We start from the raw sequence: 15,026 nt of genomic DNA, 5'->3' as shown, positions 1-15,026 counted from the left end.
GAATATGTGCGTGAAGGACATAATCTCAGCCCCCAAAGCGCTCACGGCCTCCCAGGGAGGCAGATTTGGAAATGTGTAATCCCAGCACAGGGCCAGAAACCCCAGCAGGGCTCAGAGTTGTGCCCAAAGGAAGGAGCGACTCACTCAGCCTAGAGAAGGCAGCCCTGAGACTGGTCCTGGAGGAGGAGCAGGTATTTGGGGAAATCGCTCCCAGCAAAGGGAGCAGCCTCACCCATGGCGGTGAGGCAGGGACCCTGCTAGGGGGGTGGCTGCTGAGCCGACAGGGCTAGAAGTTAGGGTATGAGAGGACGGAAGCTGGGGCTGGGAAGTTGAAGCATCCTGCCCGCCCCATTAGGAAGAACCCCAGAAGCACTTACCGCCGGAAGGGCGAAAAAAGAGACGCCAATTAAGGAGAAGGTGGCTGCAATCAGACGGCCTTCCCACGTTTTGGGGGTCTTGTCTCCGTAGCCGATGGTGGCCAGTGTGATCTGAAGAAAAAAGAGCTCAGACATGGGATCCCCAGGGAGAGGGAACCCACAAGCCGCTGCGCTGTCTTGGGCGTCGCTCCCAGTTAGAATGAGACTCCCACGGGAGGGAAGACACTAACTGGCTCAGGGGTCTTCCTTGAATTAGTTACTCAGTCTCCTCATGCCTCAGTTTCCCCATTTTTAAAAGGGGGTTAATGATAGGAGTTGTTTGAGCTTAAAATATGTTTATAAATGTCAAGTGCTTAGAGCAATGCATTAATACTTCATGTCCTGTGGGCAGGGCTGCCTCTCTGTGTAATTGAAGGTCTGGGTACACGCATGAGAATCGGCCGCTGTGTCTGCCTGTCCGGCACGGCGTGGCCAGTAACAGCCTGCGACTCACGAGTAGGATCCCCGAGTGACTGTGGGACCGCTGCTCAGAGCCCTGACTTCTTACAAACAGTGTGGAAAAGCCCCTTCCGAGGGCCCGCCCGGCAGGGGGAGTCTCCCAGGGGCAGGTCCACAAAAGGAGGAGGCCTCCTCTCCCCCGGAGCGTGTCCACGCCACCCCCTCCATCTCTCTCGTCTCTAAAGTCAATCCCCTTGGGGGAGCCTGCACTCACCAGACCCCACCAAAGGGCGTCTGCATAGGTCTCAAATTCCTCTTTCATCTCTTCTCCTTGGGCATCCACCTCTGGCACATCTTTCTCAACCAGGTAGACAAGAAACGAAGAAAGGATGAGCGTCAGGAACCCGATATACCAGGCGGTGATGAGCTCCTGGGAGAGGAAGCAGGGGACAGGGTCTCGGTCATTGGGTGGAGACTGGATGGAGGTTGGGTGGAGGCTGGAGGCAGATACCCTGGAGCTGGGGTCCAGGTTTACCAGCTCTGTGACACAGGCAAGTTACTCACCCTCTCTGATCCTCACCTCCCATCACTGTAAAACGGGATCAGTAATATGGCCTTTCTTTTTCCATCATTATTAGAATGAGGGTGTGGCTCTCGGTGGGAGGAAGATTTCTGCCTCAGGTTGATCTCGGTATCACCACTCAAGAGACTTCACGGGGAGGTGAGAAGGTAAGAGGAGCTGGCCACTGCCTCTGAGACGAGGCTCGGGACCCAGGAGACCCTATTCCATGCCGGACTGGGCAGAGCAAGGACCAAGCCCAGTTCTATGGGGACCGCAACAGCGACAGCAGAGTGGACGGAGCTGTGCACAGGGACCCAGCCCTGCCGCTAGCTGACTGTGTGACTCTGGGCAAGTGATCCCTCCTCCTCAGCCTTAGTGTCTTCATTTTTTAAATGAAAGGACTGGACCACAGAGTTTCAGAAAGTGCCACAGACACTTCAAATGCAGATAGGTGTTTTTTTTCCATGTGAAGTAGTCACCTATGGATTTAAACCATATTAAATAGTAGCATAAATTATACATAAAACCTACTTCATGGATATTATAATCTGATAGACTAGAACATATGAGTAAGTGAGTAAGAGAAAGTTGATATAAAGAAAAATGTCAGGGAACGTTAAGGATGTGCAGAGATATGGCAAAGGCCAGCAAATCACTGAAGTTCAAACACGCTGACCATGACACTCCCTGGAGTGCTTTCCACGTCTCTCATTCTGTTCCAGTTCCAAAGGTTACCGCAGTAAGTTGGGCAGAAGAAAGTCAAGGTCACTGGCAGACACCATCTGGAGATCAGGCCTGTCCTTCCTGCTGAGTCAGCACAGAGAACAGCTGTATCGTTACAGCTCATCTATCCGACCGTCCGCGGCCAGTCAGCTGGACTTCTGGGTCCACAGAATCTTGCTGACAGGGTTGCCTCACCTCCTTCTGTGCTTTTGCTCCCACTGGTCCCCTGCCCTCCCTGCCCCTCCCCAAGGGGCCGACCAAAGAGCACTGGGTCAACAGCCCCGTGTCGCCTCCACTATGAGAGTTTTTGGATGTTTGCTCCCCCAACCTCCAGTTGGGCTCATTTCTAGGTTTTTTTTTTTTTTTTTTTTGGTCTTCACTATTTTCTAAACAGACGTCTCTAAATCTCTCACACCTCATTATGCTTATCTGCTTATAGGTCTGATCTTTCCCGTGTGCACAGTGCACTCGTGTGACTTTACAGCACAGAGAGGTCAGCCGAGCTGTTGCAGGTGGTCCAGCTGGCCACGCCCCTCCCGGAGCATCTGCCCTGCCAGGGGTTCCAGAAGGAAATAGCAGCAGCTCCGTGACAGAGCCTGTGGCCGCTCCGTGACAGAGCCTGCGGCCACTCCCTGACAGCCCCAGGCTCCTGCGCGTGCCTGAGCCCCACCGCCGCCAGGTGGGGGTTGAGGGGTGGGGAGTGAGGGCAGCTACTTCCTGCCCCTTCCTTAAATCCATTCTGCGGGACGCTCCAGGCCTCTCTTCCCTTGCCTCGAGGACCCAAGGCTCACTTTGAAGACCGACGAGGGCCGCCTGGCCCACATCAGATTCTGTGTGAGCAAGAAGACATCAACATCTTTGCACTCAGTGTGGAGACTCCAGGGCTTACTTGTTCTGGAAACAGAGCCTGGCTGATCCTAACTTGTAAGAGTGTTAACTTTAAGCCTAATCCTGTGTAACCCTGTGTGGGGCCCCCCACTCCCCATCTCTGAGTTTCCGGGGCAGTCAAGCATGGGACTTGGCCCAGAGAACATGTTTTTGGAATGCATGAACGAAGAAATGAATTGGTAAGTGCTCATTCACTGGGCTCAGAGAAGGAAGTGGTCCAAGCTCTTGCAGTCAGGAAATGGGGGCGCTGGACTCAAACCCGGTAAAGGCTTACCTCCTAAATACACTGCCCACCCTGGAAGCGCAGGCCGGCTTGGCAGTCGCTCTATGGCTTACGAACCGTGAAAGACTGAGGGCTCGTTGAGTGGGGACTGTCTGGGGGAAGGGTGGGATACAGGGCTTGCCAAGCAGTTTGTCTGCCTTCAGTCCCTACAACAGAGATGTGATTTTGTCTTGACATCCTGCCCGCCTGGCCTTGGTTGTAGGGTCTGGCGGTGGCATGGACCATCATTTTCAGGAGTCACGTGGCAAACATCCAACTCCAGTCTATTCTAATCTGAAGGAACCCAGGCAAGGACCTTAACCAGCCATCTTTTAGCCTGATTTCCACCAGAGCTGTGAATCAGCTCAGCTCCATGGAAACAAGGTTAGGCGTTGTTAATGTGTCCTCTGACGACAGATAAAACGGAGGGTCAGGCGGAGGAAAGAACCCTCAAAAGCAAGCCCTGACCTCCCCGAGTCTGTGGCCAGAGGTGGCCCAGACAGGGACAAAAACACATTCAGCAAGAAACTGCAGTCCCGGGGGAGAGACTCCCAGGGGTTTTCAGTCTGTATTTCGTTTCACTTATAGATGTACTTGCACTGTTTGTGAAGAAGAGCCTGTTTGGAATAATAAACTCCACCATTAATGAGCACGTATGAGTCACCAGCAACTGACCGGTGCCCTTTCTCAGGTGAGCAGCCGGAAGGATTCACAAGTTAACCACCGAAGAAGCTTGCATGACAAACAGAGCCCGGTTCTTAACATCTGACAGCAGGGAGGCGGCAGAGCTGGGATCTGTCCCTAGCTGGTGTCTGACTCCTAAGCCCCTATTCATTTCACTGTGAGACACCAGCGCATCTGGGTGTGCACCTGAGCTGGGAGAACCCAGGCGTTGTGTGCAGGGGGTGTTACAGGGATGCCCAGGTTGGGGGTGACCTGGCGATGTTAACACATAAGGAAAACTCTGGGCTCCCCAGGGCAACTTGCCCCAGGCTCGCTCCGCATACAGAGCCTGAGGCAGAGATTTAGGTGCCTGTGATTGATTTGCACCTGATGATTGAGGGAGGATCTCAGGAGAGAGGGGATGAGAGAAACCAGACAGAGCAGGAGAGAGAGCTAAGCAAGGATGTGGGCTCTGCTGGAGCCTCCTTCAGCCTGACCCCACGGGGAGCTCTGGAGGGTGAACTGCACACAGGGCCGGTCCCAACACAAGGAAGGTGCCGGCGTCCATTAGTCACCGGCTGTGGGGGGAGGTGGAGGGGGACAACGCATGCTCCTGGGCACGGCAGCTCTTCTCTGCTTCTCCGGAGAAGAGGACAGCTGGGAACACTGGCAGCCAACTCTCACAGCAGCCGTGGGCTGGGCACGTCCTCCTGGTAAAGGGGGCCTGGGCAGGGCATCAACTGTGTCCATCGGACCCACCATGTTTGGCACAAGAAGATGCTCTCTTAGTGACGGAGGTAGCTTTGACTTTATCCGCTGAAGAGCACCCGCCCCCAGGGTCCTTCGCTCTGGTTTCTCCTGCACTGGCCTCTGAGGGGTTTTTCCTGCCTGAGCTGGGGCACAGAGGTTTCCCTTCATTTCTCCAAGATCCAGCCAAAGCAGGAATGTTAAAACAAAGTGGTATCAAAGGTTTGGGCTAGCCATGGCAAAGGAGCACGGAGCACAGGGGCTCCAGGTACACTGGACGCCGCCCGCTCGGGTTCCCGCACCTGTTCCGGGAGGGATCGGACCACGTCTCACTCAGCGCAGCTCCTCATCGCCCTGGGAGAAGTAGGAGCCACCAGCAAGCCACTGCACATGGACTCTGAAGACCCCGGGCAGCTCACATGCTCTTTCTATCTGCTTCCTTATCACTGGAGAACCGTGCCCCGCTCCTGGGGTGAGCGAGTCCGAATCCAACACTGAGTTCTAGGCACTGTGCTTCTGGCTACGTAGTAACAGTAACTGAACTGTACCCATGAGCTGGGTGTGTTCTAAGTGCTTCCCACCCTGTGAGGTGAGTGCATTATCATTCCTGTTTCATAAATGCAGGAATGAAGACCCCGAGGCGTTACAGGGTATCTCCAAAGGCACACCCAGCGAGTTTGGCTTCAAACCAATCTGTGTGACTCCTGAACCTTTCCCTCCCATCCCACGCCGATTTGCACTAGCTCATTTCACCTTCTCAGCAAGCCAGAGGTACAGGCAGTATCACCTCTGTTTTTGGAATGAGGAAACTGAGGTCAAAAAGGGGTGAGTGACTTGGCCAAAGCTGTTTGCATATGATGGAGCTGGGGCCTGAGCCCAGGTCCACCTGTGTCTGCTCGCTGCAGCACACCTGTGGATGCCTCTCCTCGTCTTCCTGCTCCTCTTCCTCCTCCTGCATCCCTATCAGTGGGGGCAGGACGACCACCCTCTGGGGACACTGTCAGGGAGGGGATGCCATGGACGGGCGCAGGTGGTGAGTAGCCCGCGTGGTCTGGCGGCTTCTCCGTGCCACTTACTTTGCTGTGGGCGCAGATGGCCGAGCCCAGGAGCTTCCAGGTGCCGCCCCTCCGGTCCATGCGCAGCATCCGCAGGATCTGCAGGAAGCGCAGGCTGCGCAGGGACGTGGCCAGGACATTGCCCTGGTTTCCCACGGCAACCACGGGCACGGAGGCAATCAGCACGAAGATGTCTGGGAAAAAGGGCAGAAAGGTGGCAAGGGAGATGAGAAAGAAGGTCAGGCCAAGGCACTGGAGCTGCCACGGACGCTGTTAGTGGCAGACGAACAAGTGCCATGCACTGCTGTGTTAAATCGTGACATCAGCCGCTCATGGTAAGTGTTCTCTTGTGACAGGTGAGGAAAAGGAGCTCTCGGCTTGAATGCCTCCCCAGGGCCATGTGGCTGAGTTGGGAATGGACGCAGGAGGCCTGCCGGGCTCCAGTGCTCACTCCAAATCCCAGGGAAGAGGTGCTCCAAGGCCCTGCAGGGCAGCACTCGGGGGTCCCTCTCTGGCTGAGGGGGGAGTCAGGGCTGCCCAAGTGGTGGAGGTGAAGCCCGAAGCTCAGACAGCTTTACTGTGAGTTTCCCCTGATGACAGCACCTGAGACACAGATGTGGCTGTGGGTGATTTAATTGGAGGTGATCCCAGGAAGCAGAGTGAGGGGAGTGGGAGGCAGGGGAGGAGAAAAGGCCAGTGCAAGGGGCGTTATCAAGGCCAGCCTGCTGCTGGAGCCTCGGAGCTGCAGGCAGAGCACCTCCCACGATCGACCCTCTGAAAGATGGGAGCTGTCTCCTGGCTCCTGTCCCCTGCTGGTTGATGGGGTTGTTAACACCCCCACACTTCTGAGCTGCGCTGCCTGGTGACCTCCCTCAGCTTCAGAGAAGGCCCTGGGGTAGACTGTGGAAAAACATAAGATGCTGTTGCCAGGAGATGACCTAGAAGCTTCTACCAGAGCTGTGACTGAAGCAGAGAGGCCGAGGGGGTGAGGCCCTTCTAAAAGGGCCAAGCTGGCTCCTGAAGTTAAATTGCTGAGGATAAAGAAAGGGTGCCCTGGTCTCTGCACCCCCCTCAACCCCAGATCAATTATCTCCCCACTGTATTGCACTGGGTGAGCAAGTAAAAAGGACCCTGTGATCAAGTACATTTGAAAAAAATTCGATCAAATAGGTTTTGCTACTGCAGGAATTCTCAGAGCCTTTAATATGCTAATAGGCACTGTGGATCTCATTTTACCAATGAAGTACAGCCTTTCCCAAAAGATTTTGACCATAGTACTGGTTTTTTTTATTTGTTTTTTGCTTTGTTTTTGTAAGAGTATCAGGGTTCCAAGGAAGTTATCCACTAGGCAAAGTCCTAGCTTCTGAAAACCCTCTGTGACCCGGCCCTTGGGAACCTTCTAGAAGCACGTGTGGTTTGCTGCAGCCACAGTGCTCTCTCACCTCCACAACTTTGCTTGTGCTGGCCACCCAGGTTGGATTAGGCCCCTTAGTCCACACCAGGTACATCTGCCCAAAAAAAGCTGGCATCCTTCCTACCACATCACAGTGTCTCCCAGATGTGCTGAACCTCTGGGAAAAGCTAGCTCAGACATCTGGATCCCAATACATCGGCATCCTTGGCCAGGCTTCTCAGCCTATCTGTGTAAAGCTGTCCACTTCCGGTGTTTGCAGAAAACAGAACAAAACAAAACCGAGATGCATGGGTAAACACGACTTAAGTCTATGACACTCCGACAGAACAGCGAGTTCCAGCCCAGATGGACCCGTCCACACCCAAAATGGCAGGGTCTGAGGCTGCCTCAATTACAGAGACCATGGTTTCTGTGGACATAGTAACCATCCTTTCGTTAAACACATAGAGAAAAGCACCGTTTCCCACAAGGGCCACGTCAGGGGAGAAGTTGAAGTGAGCAGAACAGGAAATGCAGTAACATCAGGAGAGAGGCCAGCGAGGATGCTGGATGCTGAGGCCCTGCCTCGCGTCTGCAGGAAGGCCAGCAGGGGAGCGGGATCTGGAGCTGGGGATCTACCTGGGGTAGTGGAGACTGTTCCCCAGGGCACTCTCCTGTTCTGGAGGGGCGCAGGCTCCATGTGCTAGGACATCCTCTTACTCTCAGCCTCTGAACTTGGGCACCTCAGTCCCAAAGTCACCTCCCTACTCATGCCAACACACACACACACACACACACACACACACACACACACACACACGATTTCCGGTCAGCACTGGATGGATCCCCCAAAGAGGAAAAAGAAGTCCACCTAAGACTTAAAAGGAAGACAAAGGGAGAGGAAGGGAAGGAAAGTCGGGGGTTGAAACGGACTGAATGTTTGCGTCTTTCAAATTCACGTGTGGAATCCTAACCCCCAGGGTAACGGTATTGGGGGCAGGGCCTCTGGGGGGTGATCAGGTCATGCGGGTGGAGCCCTCAGGAATAGGGTTAGTGCCCTCTTGAAAGAGGCCCCATAGAGCTCCCTCGCCCCTTCCTCTATGTGAGGACACAGCCAGAAGACAGGGGCTCTGAATTAGGAAGTGGACTCTCACCAGAATGTGACCATGCTGGTATCCCAATCTAGGACTCCCAGCCCTCAGAACGGTGAGAAATAAATTTCCACTGTTCGTAAGTTACCCTGTTGGTGGCACTTTGTTATAGCAGCTCTAATGGACTAAAACACAGGTAGACAGCAAAGGACGGGCAAAGGAAGAGAAAAAAATGTGAAAAAAAATCAGTAACTAAAAAGTCCTTCAAAACTGCATGCACACCCTGCTTGCAGTCAAAGTTCTGAGCAATAAACAAAACCCTCAGATTTCCAACCTCAGCGGCAGATGCGGAGAGGCAAGAGAGGCTTCAGCCACAGGGAGGGTGGTACCTGTCCTCTGTGTGAGGCAGCCTGCAAACACAGCAGTGCAGCCCCAGGTGGCAAGGAGAGATGTGGGCACCTAGGACAGAGGAGAGGTCCAGCCCCTCCTCCCGGGCTGGCCGTCTGTGCCCACTGGGCTGTGTCACTTTTCAAAAAGGCAGTGAGGAATCCACAGCAGCTGAGAGGAGAGGGACTATGATGCTGAGAATGTGGGATAAAGGTGCAGTTGAAGCCATTCAGCACATTTTTCCTGACGAAAGGAGACTCTGCTGGACTCAAGAGGAGGGACAGAATGGCTGAACACAAGTATCCGAAGAAAGTCAGAGAAATTAAGATGAAATGAATACTGTTAGAGGTGGTGAGCACCCTGTGACCAGAGGTAAGCAAGCAGAGTCTGGGGGACCACTTGAAGGCTGCTGTGAAAAGAGCTGGAACTTCAGACAGGAGGGCACGTGTAACCAAACGCTTCTGAGGGGCCCTTCCAGCCCTGACATTTATGATCCTCTAACTTTAACCATCCCTAGGAGTTTGAAATGCCAAGACTCCTAACCATCACTACAGGCAGATTTTGTCTCGGTCTCGGAACCATTTCAGTTGGATCTTCAGATGGGAAAGTAGGGGTCCATCTTGCACCAAAAAGGGTGTATGAGAGCTTCCACCTCCACCTTCTCTGCTATCAAAATGCCTATAACTGGATGGAGGGGGGGTCTCCGTGACATCTCCTCAAAGCAACTTTTGAGTCAGGACATAACAACGTGGTGGTGAGGGAGGGGGGCCACAAGTGCTAGGTTCTTCCAGACCTGGGTGTTAGGCTGGAATCTGCTGCAGATGACCTGTGTGACTGGAAAATGACTCAGCTCTGTGAGCCTCAGTTCCCACCTCTGCAAAATGGGCATAATGTGGTCCTACAGAGGTAATTCGCAACCAGCAACAGTGTCATGCCTCCCGCTCCCACCGCAGCCAGTCTGTAACTGTATGGGCAATTCTGGCTGTCACAATGACTGGGGTGCCACTAGTCCAGGGAATGGGGATGCTTAACATCCTGCAACGAGCTGGCTCCTTCGCAACCCAAATGCCAAGATTGCCCCCCCACCCCCACTAAGAATCACTGCCCTGTGGGGTCATTATGAGGAGGAGAAGCCACGGTCGGGGATGGAAGGGGGAATTCAGCACCTGGAAGATGGAAGGGAGGGTCAGAGGCTGGGCTGGCCCCCACCGTGCTGCGTGCTTTCCCAGAAGAACAGTGTCTGCTTAAAATTGCCTCGAAGAAATAGTGCACCAAAAGAAGGGGACGGGGCACCACTGGGCTTGGGGTCAGGCTTACCCAACATGCACAAGGGCTTTCTGGCAAACTTCAGTCGTCCCCGCCAGCCTTTGTATCGGCAGCAACATCCGGCAGCCCAGATCCTCAAAGCAAACTCGGCTCCGAAGATGAAAATAGCAAATGTTTCCTGCGTTGAAGAACATATGGAGAAACATGGATTAACCGGGACCCAGTTGTCCAGAATGCACGGTTTCTGTTTTGAAGTTCTTGAAGAGCTGGCTTGCTGTTGTCGCTGTCCTGGTGGTGGAGGGGGCAGAGGGACAGGCTGCCACCTCCCTTCTGTTCTGGACCGCTCCTGTCTCTACTCTGATGTGCTAACTGCCCCTAATATTAAGCCCTGCAAGGTGATTACCCGTCCTTTGTTTTTTTTTCCCCTATGTTTTTATTCTAATGGATCGTTTAAAAAAATCCCTTTAATGTACCAGAAGCCCCTAAGAAGTGAAGTTGGGTTGAAAGGAGAGGCATCAAAAAAATCGTCCACCCAGTCTGGCCCCTGGTGTTGCTAATTGTGGCCGATGGTTGCTGAGCACAGCTCCCAGGCCAGGTGTCGCCGGAAGTGTTTTATAGTATTACCCTTATCTTCCATTTGGAGAAACCAAGGCCAGGCAAGGAGTGGCTAAACAAATTTCTCAAGGCTACAAAGTGGCAAAGAAAGCGTCCCGGCCGTGGGAACAGGTCCCAGGCCTGCGCCCGTCAGCACCATGCTATGCTGCCTCCGGGGTACCGGGTCTGCCCCCTCTCCCGTGTCTCCCTCACTGATCAGACATGGACACCTTTGCCCTCTCTGCTTGGTGACCACCCTGGGGAGACGCTGCTCCACTGCAATCCTTGAAACTTGGCTCCCAGGCTAAGTTTAACTGGATGGCTTCCCGGGAGTCACCCGCTCAGGTCTCGGCTCCAGACCTGCCCTCAGAAGGAACCTGCTGATTCCAGCACCACAGATGGGACGCTCGGTGGGAGGAGAAGGTTCTGCTATTTCGTGAACCTTTACTGAGGGTCTGGCACCCTTTCCCTGTGCAGGGGGCGGGGCTTCCTGTGAAGAGTTGGGCGGATCCTAATCGAGCAGGGGCGTGGTCAGTCAAAGGGCCAGTGACCAGTGCTGTCCAGGGTTGCAGAAGGAACCGGCCCTTCCTGGGAGCCTCCTCTTGGCGGGGCGCTGTGGCTGCACCCACCTTACGCATGTGTTCCTCACCTACATTTTTACAGGTTTTCGGGGAGGATGTGATGAAACTGAGTCACGCGTGTTAGATAACTTGCCCAAGAACGCTCACTGCACGCGCTCTCCACTGCACCACCGGATACAGGGTGGGGAGCAAAACCAGGCAGAGACCAAAGACGAGGGCCTGGAGTTTTCCTGTAGAAATGGGATTTGGTACTCGGCCTCGAAAGAAGAGAGCCTCGGGGTTTAGGGAGGAAAAGCAGAGGCAGAGGTTAGAATGAAACATGCCTTTGTGTTACTGCCACAGGGTTAGGAAGCCGTGTTTTATAATCTAACCAACGGGCAGTGGACTTGGCTTTGGCTTCGCTCACGCTCCCTCATCCTAACCTGGAATAACAAACACTATTCCTCACTCTGCCCATGCCTGGCGGACCCTGGAGGTCCCACCAGAGGCGTCTACCCCAGAAGGTGCCCATCTCACCAGCAGCAGAAGCCAGTCTCCTGAAACAGTCTCGTACTCCCTGAAGGTGGTCAGGACGGCCAGAATCAAGCACCCCAGGACAATCAGGAACCTAGGAGGGAAGGAAGAAGACACTAAGGAGGTGTCTAGCCCTGGCTTGCTCCAAGGCCAGGCAGGGACGGTAACAGCCGGGCTGAAGCTGCAACATCCAGTGGACACTGCTGGGTGCTTTGTATGTTATCCCGGTTAACCGCGTAACACACCTGCAAGGCAGGCAGGAACTATTGCTCCAGTTAACGGAAACAGGGCTGACAGAGGTTAGGCAACGAGCAGAACTTTTGCTTTATTGGCTAGTTGGTGGAAACAGTGCAATTCGAACTAGATCATCTGGTCCCAGCCCTAGAGGGCTGCAGACGCCTTGGAAGACAAAAGTTACCGCAAGCCTTGGAAATCAATAGGGATCTGAAAACACGAGTGACATGTCCTGCATATATAGGACTATGATTTCCAAATGTATGAAAATATTCTTAGTATGAAGGCACATTCACCCAAAGACCGATAAATTCAGCAAAGGCCTCTATCATTACATCTGAGTGTCATTCTTTCTATAATCAATACTTACTAACGGTAACAACCTCTTTCCATCGAGGGCCTTCAGAATTGTTTTTGAAATTACCAAGCGTGTTTCCTGCTAGGAAGAGCGGAAGCCATCATGATGCAGAATGCTGGTCTCGGAGAAGTCACTGAAAGGTCACCAGGTTCATGCCCCGGCCTCAGGCAGAAGCCATCTGCAAACAATCCTTTGAGATGAATATTTATAAACTCCCTGGGGGTGGGGGTGGAGGGAGAGTGTGCATGTGTGTGGGTCATTGTTTCAGCAAAGAGGTTCTCTCTCCCTCTTGGTGGAGGGTCTTTGGTTCAATGGTCAGCACCAGGTTACCTGGGTGTCTTAAGAGGGAACTTACAAGACAGGATCCATGCGGAAGCTTGGTACCACATCCTCCAAGCTTTCTTGCTCTATGTAATCTGGCTCTGTGCCCTGCTAACCGCCAATCCATGCTTTTTTGGCTTGTACCCACTTGTGCATTCATTCATTCATTCATTCATTTTTTGTTTTGTTTTTTAGGGCATAGTTTTATACATTTATCTTTTAATGGAAGTACTGGGGATTGAATCCAGGACCTCGTGCGTGCTAAGGAAACACTCTACCACTGAGATGTACCCTCCCCACCCCATTCATTCATTCATTCATCCACTATGTATGTGGCAGGCACTGGGGAACACGGAGCTGGAATTCAATGATGAATAAGCTGGATCTGTCCTGAGCTCACATGTCACAGTCCAGACAAACAGAAAGCGATCCCATGGTGGGATGGTAAGGACCATGATGGAAGGAGGTTTGGAAATGCATACTCCTGGCCTTGGCTTGGACCTGCGTCCTGGCTCAGACCCTTGGTGATCCTGATCACAGTATCCAATCCACAACCCTGCTAATCTGCCGACCGGAATCTATGTTTCCAACACTGCTTAGGACCCTGAACGAGATTTTCAGTTCCCTCCTGTGTTTGGCTGTTTTACTTGAAATTCAAGACTGCGGACCCGTGTCTAGAATCCGCCTACTCTGCATCCCAGATCTTCTCAGGTGACGATGGTGATGGTCGCATCAACACCCACCACCGCCCTCCAGTGAGCACTCACTACCCACCACTTCACGTCTATCAGCTCATTTATCCTCGCAACCACCCCCCAAGGTAGACACGATCACTCCCACTTTAGTGAGATGAAGAAATTCATCAGAAAGAATCATTACCGTTGGGATAACTGTGTCGTCAGTAAAGAGACCACAGAGTTTGGAGCCCAAAGACACGGACTGGAAAGGAGGCTCTGGTACGTGATCTTGAGTGGACTCTGGGAACCCTGATGGTCACATCCACAGATTGGGGAAAACAAATCTGCCTAGAGATCACAGCTATCGTGAGGACAGGAGACGACAGATGGGGAGGGAGCCTTTGGTCCAGTGTTTAGGATCATGCAAACGACACCTTGGAGCTCACCCAGATACACACTCATCACTGGCTGGACAGACCCTGTGCTCTTGGAAGATTCTGCAGGTCCAGAGTCTAGGTCTCTCAAGACTTGATTTTATTCACTCACAGGGTCTGGAGATAAGACCTAGATTGGAATTCTCTTCCTCCTTTTATGTCTTTAGTTGGCATTGAACATGGGGCTGGAGCTTGGGGGTGGCACTATGTGTGAGGAGAAGCGATAGCTTGATGTCCCACGGTTGAACTACTTCAGGGGGAACAAGAATCCATAGCCAGACCCTAAGACTCTACCCACACTCCTGTGCTTGGAATGAATGTGGATCTTGGGAAGAACGTACGAGGTGTGTCGATCGATGGTGCCCATGCCACAAGGTGACCCCAACGAGCCATGCCCTTGTGTAATCCCCTTCCTCGAGTGCAGGCCAAACCTTCCACTTGGTTCTAACAATGGACTATGGCAGAGGGTATGGGGCGTCACTCCTTTGATCAGGTTTCATTATGCAGCAAAGGCAATGGGATGCATTTGTCTGTGCTACGGTTCCTTTCGATAAGACCCCATCTTAGCAGACTGGAGCTAGAATCTCCTGTTGGCCTTGGCATGAGCTGCCGCTTTGTGAAGGGCCTGTAGGGGCCACAAGGCAAGAAACTGTGGTGGCTTCTAGGACCTGAAAGCAGCCCCGTGTGAAGCTTACCAACCAGCATCAAAGCTGGACCTCAGTCCTACAACCGTAAGGACCAAAGATCAGGTGAGCTTGGAGGAGAACTTCCAAGCTCCAGAAAGGAACGCAGCCCGCCCATGCCTGGACCACCGCTCTGTGAGACCCCACAGAGAGGGCCCAGTTAAGTCATGCCCAGACTCCTAACACACGGAAACTGTGAGACAATTAACATGTGTCGTTATAAGCCGCTAAGTTAGTGGCAATGTGTTACGGAGCAACAGAAAGTGAACAGTGCAGGATGGGAACCCATGCCAAGTGCGCCTTGCCTCCTGTTCATCAGATGATGTCTGGGCTGCGCTTGTGTGTTTGGTCCATGGGACGCCACTCCCTGAGAATGAACTATCCTGTTCCTCTGTATCCCAGGGACTATCTCAAAGCCTGGCATTTAGTAAGAAACTGTAAGTGTTTCGAGAATGGATGAAAACAAGTTCAGAGATGAGCAATTGCCCTGTGGCCGGAATGAAAGGCAAGTGACATAGGATGAACCTGGAGAGACTGGCTGGTGTGGAATATGAAGCGTTTTGTAAGCGCAGAAAGAGTTTGGACTTTATTCTGCAGAAAATCTTTATCTCCGTCTCCAAATTTATACCTACTGCATATATAGCAGTGTCCACATCCGTCCCTGTATCATCATGTCTATTTCCAGGTCCAAATCTGCATCATCCATATCTACAGCTAGATCACCATCTATATCCATATCCTCGTCATCTGTATCTATAAAGACCACTCTCTGACAGGAC

General features: G+C 52.9%; 1 protein-coding gene across 2 annotated transcripts in view; it reads right to left on the bottom strand.

Annotated features, from left to right (window-relative positions):
* The window catches only part of KCNQ3 (potassium voltage-gated channel subfamily Q member 3), a 247,838-nt gene that overhangs the window by 41,907 nt on the left and 190,905 nt on the right, over positions 1–15,026 (bottom strand). For both annotated transcript variants that reach the window (XM_032468217.1, XM_032468216.1), the window contains exons 2-6: positions 11,544–11,634; positions 9,904–10,030; positions 5,737–5,909; positions 1,090–1,245; positions 378–488 (exon numbers count right to left, since the gene is read on the bottom strand). In XM_032468217.1, the coding sequence (XP_032324108.1) occupies positions 378–488; positions 1,090–1,245; positions 5,737–5,909; positions 9,904–10,030; positions 11,544–11,634 (658 nt within the window). The remainder of the gene's footprint in view (positions 1–377; positions 489–1,089; positions 1,246–5,736; positions 5,910–9,903; positions 10,031–11,543; positions 11,635–15,026) is intronic.

This window comes from Camelus ferus, chromosome 25 (genome assembly GCF_009834535.1).
Source record: "Camelus ferus isolate YT-003-E chromosome 25, BCGSAC_Cfer_1.0, whole genome shotgun sequence".
Classification (NCBI taxonomy): domain Eukaryota; kingdom Metazoa; phylum Chordata; class Mammalia; order Artiodactyla; family Camelidae; genus Camelus; species Camelus ferus.
The sequence above is the reverse complement of the archived record's forward strand: the minus strand, read 5'-3'. Positions and strand labels throughout refer to the sequence as shown.